Source organism: Physeter macrocephalus, chromosome 18, assembly GCF_002837175.3.
Source record: "Physeter macrocephalus isolate SW-GA chromosome 18, ASM283717v5, whole genome shotgun sequence".
NCBI lineage: Eukaryota > Metazoa > Chordata > Mammalia > Artiodactyla > Physeteridae > Physeter > Physeter macrocephalus.
Window position 1 is genome coordinate 55,501,043 of NC_041231.1, and position 11,871 is coordinate 55,512,913.

The window sequence follows — 11,871 nt, forward strand, 5'->3', positions numbered from 1 at the left end:
GCCTGCGCTCTAGAGCCCGCGAGCCACAACTACTGAGCCCACGTGCCACAACTACTGAAGCCCGCGTGCCTAGAGCCCGTGCTCCGCAACAAGAGAAGCCACCGCAATGAGAGGCCCGCGCACCGCAACGAAGAGTAGCCCCCGCCCGCCGCAACTAGAGAAAGCCCGCGCGCAGCAACAGAGACCCAGTGCAGCCCAAAATAAATAAATTAAATAAATTAATTTTTTTTTTAAAAAAAAGAAGTAATTGTTAAGCTGGACTTACTTAAGATTGAAAACTTCTGCTCTGCAAAAGACAGTGTCAAGAGAATGAAAAGGCAAGCCCCAGACTGGCGAAAATATCTGCAAAAGACATATCTACTAAAGGACTATTATTCAAAATATACAAAGAACTCTTGAAATTCAACATTAAGAAAATGAACAGCTCAATTTAAAAATAGGCAAAAGACCTGAACAGATACCTCACCAAAGAAGATACACAGATGGCAAGTAAGCATATGAAAAAATGCTCCACATCATACGTCGTCAGGGAAATGCAAATTAAAACAACAGTGAGGGACTTCCCTGGTGGTGCAGTGGTTAAGAATCTGCCTGCCGATGCAGGGGACACGGGTTCGTGCCCCGGTCCGGGAAGATCCCACATGCCGCGGGGCGGCTGGGCCCGTGAGCCATGGCCGCTGAGCCTGCGCGTCTGGAGCCTCTGCTCCGCAACGGGAGAGGCCACAACAGTGAGAGGCCCGTGTACCGCTAAAAAAAAAAAAAAAAAAAAAAAAAAAAATCTGCCTGCCAATGCCAGGGACATGGGTTTGAGCCCTAGTCCGGGGAGATCCCACATGATGCAGAACAACTAAGCCCGTGCACCACAGCTACTGATCCTATGCTCTAGAGCCCGCAAGCCACAACTACTGAAGCCCGCACGCCTAGAGCCCGTGCTCCACAACAAGAGAAACGACCGTAATGAAAAGCCCGCGCACCACAACAAAGAGTAGCTTCAGCTCGCCGCAACTAGAGAAAACCCACGTGCAGCAACGAAGACCCAACACAGCCAAATAAATTAATTTAAAACAAAAAACAAAAAACAATGATTTACCACTACACATCTAGTAGAATGGCCAAAATCCAGAACACTGATGACACCAAATGCTGACAAGGATGTGGAACAGCAGGAACTCTCATTCATTGCTGGTGGGAATGCAAAAGGGTACAGCCACTTTGGAAGACAGTTTGGCAGTTTCTCACCAAACTAAGCATACTTTTACCACGCGATCCAGCAATCACAGTTCTTGATATTTACCCAAATTAGCTGAAAACTTAAGGTCACACAAAAACCTGTACATGAATGTTTATTAGCAGCTTATTTTCCTAATTGCCAAAACTTGGAAGCAACCATGATGTCTTTCAGTAGGTGAATGGATAAATAAACTGTAGCACTTCCAGACAATAGAATATTATTCAGTGTTAAAAAGAAATGAACTATCAAGCCTTGAAAACACATGGAGGAAACAAATGCTTATTACTAAGTGAAAGAAGCCAGTCTGAGAAGGCTACATACTGTATGATTCTAACTGTATGACATTCTAGAAAAAGCAAAACTATGGAGACAGTAAAAGGATTGATGGTTGCCAGGAGTTAGGAGGAATGAATAAGTGTAGCACAGAGGATTTTTAGGGCAGTGAAACTATTTTGTATGATACTACAATGGCGGATGTATGTAATTATACTTTCAAAACCCATAGATTGGGTTTATACAATCAAAGCCCATAGACTGTAGAACATGAAGGGCGAACCCAAATGTAAACTGTGGCCTTTGAGAGATAATGACATGTCAATGTAGGCACATGGATTGTAACAAGTGTACCACTGTGGTACAGGATAGTGAGAAGGCTGTGCCTGGGTAGAGACGGGAACATGGGAAATCTCTGTACCTTCCACTCAATTCTGTTGTGAAACTAAACCTGCTCCAAAAATTAGTTTATTCGTTTTTTAAAAAGCAGGTACTCGGTAATAAATATGATGTAATTCTGTTTATGTTAACACACACACACAATATCATATATTATTGCTTATATGTGGAATCTAGAGAAGTGGTAGAGATGAACTTATTTGCAAAGCAAAAACAGAGTCACAGATGTAGAGAACAAACTTACGGTTACCAAGGGGGGAAGAAGAGGGTGGGATAAATAGGGAGATTGGGATTTACATATATACACTACTATGTATAAAACAGGTAACTAATGAGAACCTACTGTAAGCACAGGGAACTCTACTGAATGCTCTGTAGTGACCTAAATGGGAAAGAAATCTAAAAGAGAGTGGATATATGTATATGTATGACCAATTCACTTTTCTGTACAGCAAGAAACTAACACATCATTGTAAAACAACTCTACTCCAATAAAAAATAATAAACACACACACACAGCTACATATGTAGTATATGTATGTACATCTCTATCAGTATCTATTTGTAAATACCAAACCGGTAACAGTGTTACCATCAGGGTCGAGGTTGGGGGAGGGGAGAGGCATCCTCTACTCTACAGCCTGTAATATTTCAGCATTTGACAAAGTACCACTTGCTGCTGGGCACTGTCTCTGGGTCCGCCTTTCAAGGAGACATTAGAGGATAATATTGCCTGGCAATTTAAAAATACAAAGTTCTGGGACTTCCCTGGTGGTACAGTGGTTAAGAATCCATCTTCCAATGCAGGGGACATGGGTTCGATCCCTGATCGGGGAACTAAGATCCCACATGCCGCAGGGCAACTAAGCCTGTGGGCCACAGCTAGAGAGCCTGCGTGCCACAACTACTGAGCCCACACGCTCTGGAGCCCGCACGCTACAACTAGAGAGAAACCCGAGCGCCGCAACAAAGACCAATGCAGCTAAATAAATAAATAAATAAATAAATCTTTTTTAAAAAAATAAAACAGGGCTTCCCTGGTGGCGCAGTGGTTGCGCGTCCGCCTGCCGATGAAGGGGAACTGGGTTCGCGCCCCGGTCTGGGAGGATCCCGCATGCTGCGGAGCGGCTGGGCCCGTGAGCCATGGCTGCTGAGCCTGCGCGTCCGGAGCCTGTGCTCCGCAACGGGAGAGGCCACAGCAGGGGGAGGCCCGCATACCACAAAAAAAAATAAATAAATAAAATAAAATAAAACATAAATAAAAACACAAAGTTGTAGCACTTTGTAGCACATTTATTCATTCAACAAGTATTTTTTGAGTGCTTCATCTGTGCCAGGCGTTCTGCCAGGTCCTGGGGATGCCAGTGTGAAGGAGATCTCAGTTTAAGGTGCAGGCAACACCCATGGGGGAGAGGGGGTTGCTTTTTGTTTTTCTTCTTCTATTGTTCCGTTCCTTTTGGATTAATCCAATATTTTATATTATTCCATTTTACTTCCTCTCTGGGCTTCTTTTTATTCAATATTTATTTATTTGGCTGCATCCGGTCTTAGTTGCAGCATGCAGGATCTTGGCAGTGCGTGGGCTTTAAATAAATAAAATAAAATAAAACATAAATAAAAACACAAAGTTGTAGCACTTTGTAGCACATTTATTCATTCAACAAGTATTTTTTGAGTGCTTCATCTGTGCCAGGCGTTCTGCCAGGTCCTGGGGATGCCAGTGTGAAGGAGATCTCAGTTTAAGGTGCAGGCAACACCCATGGGGGAGAGGGGGTTGCTTTTTGTTTTTCTTCTTCTATTGTTCCGTTCCTTTTGGATTAATCCAATATTTTATATTATTCCATTTTACTTCCTCTCTGGGCTTCTTTTTATTCAATATTTATTTATTTGGCTGCATCCGGTCTTAGTTGCAGCATGCAGGATCTTGGCAGTGCGTGGGCTTTAGAGCACATGGGCTTAGTTGCCCCAAAACGTGTGATGTTAGTTCCCCGACCAGGGATCGAACCCACGTCCCCTGCATTGGAAGGCGGATTCTTAACCACTGGACCACCACGGAAGTCCCAAGGGGTTGCTTTCTAAGTTTTTTTTTCCTCCCAGGCTGAAAAAGTTCTGCAGAGTTTGGGAAAACTTATTGTGATTCCTTGTCCTCAGAGAAGCCGTGTGGAGACCCACCTTCCTTCCCACACACCATCCTGCAGGGCCACACGGGCTTGGAGATGGGAGATGAGCTGCTGTACCTTTGTGCCCCCGGCCACGTGACGGGCCGGCGCGAAACAGCCTTCACCTTGCTGTGCAACAGCTGCGGGGAGTGGTATGGCCTGGTCCAGGCCTGCGGGAAAGGTAAGCAGGAAAATAACTCCAGGACAGCTGTATGGACTGCTCCTCCTGATGGGAATTTTCTGCTGCTGACCTGCTGTCTTGCTCTACTCCCTGGGCTGCCCCGTGAGTCTGAATAAAATTATAGCTGAGGCTAAAAAGACTCCCGGTGGGCATTTAGCTCCCGAAACCTGATCTGATTCCCCCAGATGTCCCCATTCCATCATCATCGTATGCCTGGGGGCGAGGCTTCTGCATCCCACCCCTGCCTAGCCCCCTTGGGAATTCTCCCAATGGCAGAAATCACTCTCTCCTATGACTCCTACACCATGGACCTCATGCCAGACCCTGAATTGTTCCCTGACCTCACAGGGTTCCTTTCTCCCCAAGACTCCTTCAGGGCCCACCTTCCTGATCCCCCATGACCTCTGGGTACCCAGTGGAGGTTGGTGCTATAGAGGGGGATGACTCCAGCACCACAGTGTTACTGAATTTATAGGACAGTTGGTTCCCAGAATGTCCGGCAGATCCTATGGGAGAACCATGATGAGACTAGGGTGCTGTCTTGTCTGTGAGCTTCATCCACGTTGTTGCCTGAGCTGTGGTTTTTTGTGTTCATTGCAGTTTACTATCTATAGTGTGAATACACCACCCATTATTTCTGCTGGTGGTCATTTGGCTTGTTCTCGTGTTGTGAGCGTCGAAAATTTACGCTGCGGTGATCGTTCTCCTCCACATCATTCGTTTCACATGTGAACACATTTCTTTTGGTTCCTGGCAGTGGAGTTGCTGCCCATGGGGTAGGTGTGTGTCCAGCTTACATGGATGCTGCCAGAGAGTTTCCTGAAGTGTTTTGACCAGTTTACTCTCCCACCAGCTGTGTATAAGAGCTCTGTTCCAGCATCCTCACCAACCTTCGGGATTGTGAGACTTTTTACCTTTTTACCAATCTGGTGACTACTCCATGGTGACCCGTAAAACCCATGTCTCTATCCAAGCACTTATCTAATGGGATACTATTAGCATTTACTCAGTATGTGTCTGTCCACAATTTTGGCCCATTTCTCTAATTGATTTGATTATTTACGTTAATGTTGGATTTCTTTTTTACGAAAACTTTCTTAATGTGTTGAAATTTTCTCTCTCATTCTGTGGCTTATTTTTTCCTCTTGGAGTGTTTTTTGATGAATAGTGAGATTTTGTTGTCTCAAACTCTCTGTGCACAATTAAAAATTTGTTTTCTTGTTATTGATAGACTGACACGTTAGTAAAAATGCAATAAAAATGAATTAGCATAAAACTAAAGATATTCTAGATATAAATAAAAAGTTTCCTTAAATAGACATAAAATTCCCCTGTCAAATTGTTACAAAAGCTTCTAAAAACTTCCTACTTGCTTGTCACATACTAATAACAAAGTTACAGAGTGGGACAAGTCCCTGAAACACAATTTGAGCCATTTTCTAGTACCTTCCTCAGTTGCTGCTGCTTTGTGGCAGGCAGGAGCTCCTGCCAGTTCCGATGGATTTACCTGTCTGAGAAAATGAGGCATAAGACCTGACTTCCTGCTTGTTGCACGTGTCGCCTCAAAGCAGACCCAGGCTCACCCTGAGGCGTCAGTGGGCTGGCTGTGTTTCTGGCGAGGCACCGAGGCTACACCATCCCACGAGGAACACCCACCATTCAAAGGGGTTGTTTACTAGCCCCAGTAGAATGAGAACTACATGAAGGTTTTGTGTGTCTGAAATGGTGTTTATTTTCTCACCGCAAAGCAGAGTCGTTGGAGCTTTCAGCTGCTGGGCAGAAATTCTGGTTTCTACACTTAGCTGAATATACTGACTGTTATAGTTTTCATTACTCTGTAGATTTAACATTTAAAGTATCTGTGTTATTATAAGTGTGTGTGTGTGTTACAAAAATACTATCACCAGGTGTTTGACTCCACCTTACATGTATTTTTCCAGTGAACACCAACTTTTTTTGATTAAGGAACTGCTTCAAATTGGAGACAAGTCATCTTGAGAGGGTGGGCCGAACAAGGGTTTGGAGTTGGACCCATCTTGGTTTGGACAACAACATTCCTTCTACAGCCTACTGTCCATTCATTCATTCACTCTGTCCCCCTCCCTTCATCTGGCAGGGTCCCAGGTACTGTGTAATCAACGTTGAGCAAAACTGTCCCAACCCTAAAGGAAACTAGTAAACTGAATACCTTAGGAGAGACAGAGAAGCAGTAGATGAGGTAAAAGGGAAAGCTGGAAAACGAGGTGTCCCAGGTGAAATTTTAAAGGAAGTGTGTGTTCCCAGGTGGAAAAAGTGCTCAAAGGCTGCACAGGTCCAGTCAATGGAAGCTAAAAAGTGTGCACTGGTTTCACAGCCTAAGAAGGTTCTGGTAGCCTCATGTTTTCCGTGTGTAGCTGGGGAGTGGGATGCACCTGGGCAGAACTGCAGCGAGCACACAAATGCGCTGGAGTGAGGAAGAGGACCAAGGCAGACAACTTCTGCTGTTCACGGAGAGGATTTGGGTGGCGGGGGGGAGGGGCAGAGGGTAGAGTTGCAGGAGGGTCAGGGGGCCAGAGAGGTGGAGGGGTTGTTTTGTCTGCTTGCTTGCTTTGGTTATTCTAAGATGGGAAGTACGTCACTCAGAACAGGACCTGTGATATGGTCTGAGCTCAGACCATATTCTTTCCCTTTCACTCTCGCGCTGATGGAGGCGGGTATCAGGCCCCTCACTGAAGGATCTAAAGGGATCCCTGTGACGCTGGCTCCTTGCTCCCTTGTGTGTTACTGACTCCAGCTTCCTGTACAACAGATAATCAAAGGCGGGCTGTGACTTCAGCTGTCTAGTACTTGGGTGAGAAATTGGTCTCTGCCAGCAGGCATCTCAGATTCTGGAGACAGCAAATGATCCTTCCAGAAAGGTATGGCCTGTGTGGCTTTAGGACTTGGTGGAGACCCCGTGGGCAAGCAGCCAGGGACTTTCTAATGTGTAGCTCCCAAGCATTCCAGACTTGTGGCCCCAGCTGCCTCTCGCCTCCAGGGAGCACTTGTCACTTCTGCACTGGGCTCGGCCCACAACCCTCCCTACACATCATGTGGCTGTCTGTCAAGACCCCTCTGCCCCCAGCCCAGAACGTTTCCTTATGTTTCCTGTGAGGTGCTGGAGCCCGCTCCAACCCCTCTGGCAGAACCTGCCCCCGGAGTCCCTGCCCCTTATTCCCCTCATGACCTCTTCAGGCCCAGAGAGCCTCAAGGCTCGGGTGCCATGGAGGTCAAGACTTAAAAGAACTTGGGGCTCAAACAAGTTTGGTCTCAGAGATTGCAAGGACTTAGGAGCTCAGGGCTACTAGGAAGACTGTTTTACTCAAATTTGTCACTGTTTGGGCATCTTGAAGACTGGCTAGATGACTTGGGTTAGATTCTCTAAAAGCAGAGCCTGTTCAGATGTCCACGGCTTGTTGAGGGAGAAAGGGAATAAGGGAGGCAGGGAAGGTGAGAGGGAGGAGTTAAGGATGTGGCCTCAGCTGGATCCTTGCTTTGCCTGATCCCTTGGGGAGCTGGGGAGCATGAATTGCACCACAGGGTTGGTCCCACTTGGAAGCAAGGGGACCGGCCTGAGTTCCTCCATATTAGTCTGTCATTGGCTGCAGGCTGCGGTGCACGGAGGGCAAGGAGGGTTGCAACCCGCCTAACTGAGGCTCCCATTCCTCCAAGGGCAGCCCTCCAGAGAAGTGGCAGCTGTGAACCCTCAGCTGCCGTCGCTCACAGCAGCTGGGGGACGGGTGCAATGGTCTGGGAAAGGGGACATGAGCACCGACAGCATCCACTACAGTGGAGAACTTAGTTGCTTATTAAAGCATCAGTTCAGGAGAGCAGTGGTTTAAAGAAAAATTAGTAAAGTGGGGACTGCCTGAATGAGCGTGATGAAATTTAAACTTTGAATGGTGAGCGGGCATGAATGCACAGGGGCACGCCCACCTGGGTGGTCAGTGGGTGGCCAGTGCGGGAGGGTGCCTCAGGCACACACTGCCCACCCAGGTTGTATGTTCACCTCGACCTTATGGTCCAGCCTCAAGTGGTGCTGGTGAAATCTCTCACTTAGCACAGGGACTTTAGCCTTGACCATCAACCTGAATGGGTGGGGACTTCTTAAACTGCCATTTTCTCCCCTCTGCATGTTGGTATTTCTCTAGCTTTGGTTCCTGGAGTCCAGGTCTGGGTCTGGCCATTTTGTTTTCCATTCTCTTACCCGAATCCACAGTTGGTTTCCATTCCCATTTGGGCATCACGAAATGTTTGTCATACCTCTCTAATGTTCTTAGTATCCAACTATGATTGGTTGTTGCCCTAATTATAGAAAAATCCTGGTGCTTTGCTCCTTACGCATGTGCGCAGATTTCCATGCTATATTTGGTTTTCTTTGGGATTCTTATTGTACCAAGTCCCATATCTTCAAGGCCATATCCATCTCTGGCCACTTGTACCCTAGGAATAGTCTCTGACCTCCCAGCACTCCGAGTGGCACCCCTGGCCACGTGACCATGGTGCCACAAGTGCTTCCCTGGGCACACTGACCATTCCCCTACTTGCTGTCCTGGGTGCTCATTGCCTTCAACACCTCTACCCTCTCCTGACTCAGCACCCAGCAGTCCTATGGCCTCTACCCTGGTTTGCAGATACCCCAGGAAGGGAGAGACTCATAGACCCTTGCTCTCTGATTTGCCCCTTGATCCTCCTTTAAAACTTGCCCTGGGAACTTCCCTGGCAGTCCAGTGGTTAAGATTCTGAGCTTCGACTGCAGGGGGCACAGGTTCAATCCCTGGTCAGGGAACTAACATCCCACATGCCACGTGGCGTGGCCAAAAAAAAGACAACTTGCCCTGACAAAGGGTATCTGCTAAGACAGGCTATGAAAAGCCTTTAAGAGTTTCCACTCCAAGCTCCATGGTTCTGTTTGTGCTTTCTGGTCTGCAGTATCAGGAAAGTGAGTGACACCAAGCTTGACCTCACTCTACCAGCCCTGCCACCTCTGAGTCCAACAACAAATGGACAGCTATTCTTTTTCCCTTCCCTGGTCTGTTGCAGCTGTGGAAACAAGACCCATTCTCCGTTTGGGCACTGAGAAAAGAGCTGTCGTAAACCATGCCAAACCTGTTCCATGTCATCTCTGTTTTGGGAGTTGTTTTTTGTTATTGTTTTGTTTTTTTTAACAACTTTCCTGAGGTTTAATGTGCATACAATAAACAGTAACCATTTAAAATATAAAAGTCTCTGAGTTGTCACAGATGTGTACACCCATGAAACCACCACCAGAACCAAAATACAGAACATTTTTATCTTCCCCAAGTCTCCTCATGTTCCTTTCTGCAAGAGGAGTTTTATACACTTTATCTCATTTCATCCTCACAAGTCTGAAAGTAGAAATGGCCAGCTCCAATTGATAGATGGGAAAACTGAGGGACAGAGAGGTTCAGTAACTTCCTGCGTCAGACAGTCAGAAAGAAGCAGAGCCAACGGACTTCCCTGGTGGTCCAGTGGTTAAGAATCTGCCTGCCAATGCAGGGGACACGGGTTCGAGCCCTGGTCCAGGAAAATCCCACATGCCTCAGAGCAACTAAGCCTGCGCGCCACAACTACTGAGCCTGCGCTCTAGAGCCCACGAGCCACAACTACTGAGCCCGCATGCCACATCTACTAAAGCCCGTGCGCCTAGAGCCCGTGCTCCGCAACAAGAGAAGCCACCGCAATGAGAAGCCTGCACACCACAGCAAAGAGTAGCCCCCGCTCACTGCAACTAGAGAAAGCCCGCACACAGCAACAAAGACCCAAGGCAGCCAAACATAAAAAAAGAATTATTAAAAAAAAAAAAAAAAAAAAGCAGAGCCAAGATTAAAACCAGGCACGTCTCATTCCAACATCTTTATGATGGCTGTGTGCTTCTCCAGGGGCCTCTGAAAAGCATCGGGGAAGTGCAGGGCTTGCTTTGTAAACTAGCTGTTCCCTCACTAAGTTCCTTTGCTATTTTCCCTCATTTCTAAAGCCCATCGTTTGTTTTCTTAAATTAACTTCCATTTCTGTTTTTCTCCATCTTCTAGACTTCCTTCATAGAATAAAAGCCAGAGACTGGACTGAATTTAGAATTTCTTTGTCAATATTGCCATATTTGTTCAGAGGTTCATGGAACCAGTGGTTATTTCTGGCTTGTCTGGTTGTCTTTTTCAAAATTACTATTTTTAAAGGCTGTGTAGCCAAGACCAGAGGGAAAAAGAAGGCATGTGTGGGCTTCCATAAATGCAACAACATGAAAAAACATGAAAAGTGGCAGCACTGGGAGAGCCCAGGGTTCTGGGCCCTGGCCTGTATACTTCTGCCCCTGATAAAGGTACGACCTGGGCGACCCCTTTCTTTTTACTCCTGATTTCTATTGATGCATAGTCTTTGGTTTTCCTAAAGTAACAATTAAATATAAACACACAGGGAATGACTTGGTTTTTGCCAAGAGAGCCCATGAAGTTTACATTTCCTGGACCCGTTGGTCTAAATCAGAAGGCCCAGTGTTGTGCCAGCCCAGCTTTCAGGACAGCGTGGGGGAGGGGAGGGCTGGAGGGTTGGTTAAGGAGAGCACAGACTCAGGGGATCAGAGGAAGGGGAGAGAAATTACACCTCAGCAGGCAAAGGGCTGATGTTCCCCACCTTGAGGCAGAGTGTAATTTTGGGTTGCCATTCAGTGAGCAACAAACTTTACTGTTACTCAAGAAAGGAAAAACAGGCTTGGGATATTTTGTCATGAGTAGACTCTCTGTCAAAAGTTGGTGTCTGTGTCTTCATTTGAGGTTTTGGCGAAACTGTGACACAGTGAGAGCCTGTTTCTGAGCCAGACCTTGACCTGAGAACCTGGGCAGACAGGAAGAGCTTGGCTCTGGGCCCTGGGCTGCCATCCAGGGATGCTCTAGCCTCAGGGAGCTCTGAAGGCAGAACCTCCAGACGGACAGACAGACACGCGCGCACACACACACACACACACACACACACACACACACACACACACACACACAGAGCTCAGAAGAGCTTGGCTCTGGGCCCTGGGCTGCCATCCAGGGATGCTCTAGCCTCAGGGAGCTCTGAAGGCAGAACCTCCAGACGGACAGACAGACACGCGCGCGCACACACACACACACACACACACACACACACACACACACACACACACAGAGCTCAGACTGGCCATAAGGGTCCAGGTCAAGGCAGGCCCACCAGGCAAGAGTGGGCTGACCTATCCCAAATCCCCAGCTCTAACATTATACGCTAGGCCAGTATTTCCTGCACAAGAAGGTATGGGGGAGGAGAAAATGGCTCACGTCCTGCCCATATTCCAGGTACCTTTTGACTTCTGAAGCTCATGGGCTGGGTTACATGGGAGAAGGAATTTAGCCGACATTGATTATGCTCAGTACTAGGACTAAGAGGTTGTTTACCATTCTTTGCTACTGTCATGCACCAAATAATGCCCTGGCTGATGGGACTTCCAGACTGAATCAAGCTTGATCAAAACGGGCTTCCAGGGGCTTCCCTGGTGGCGCAGTGGTTGCGCATCCGCCTGCCGATGCAGGGGAACCGGGTTCGCGCCCCGGTCTGGGAGGATCCCGCATGCC

General features: G+C 47.2%; 1 protein-coding gene across 1 annotated transcript in view; it reads left to right on the plus strand.

Moving 5' to 3' along the window:
* Positions 1-11,871, plus strand: part of SUSD5 (sushi domain containing 5) — a 41,079-nt gene that overhangs the window by 22,696 nt on the left and 6,512 nt on the right. Inside the window, exon 4 of the mRNA XM_028479649.1 lies at positions 4,055-4,243. Coding sequence (XP_028335450.1) covers positions 4,055-4,243 — 189 coding nt within the window. The remainder of the gene's footprint in view (positions 1-4,054; positions 4,244-11,871) is intronic.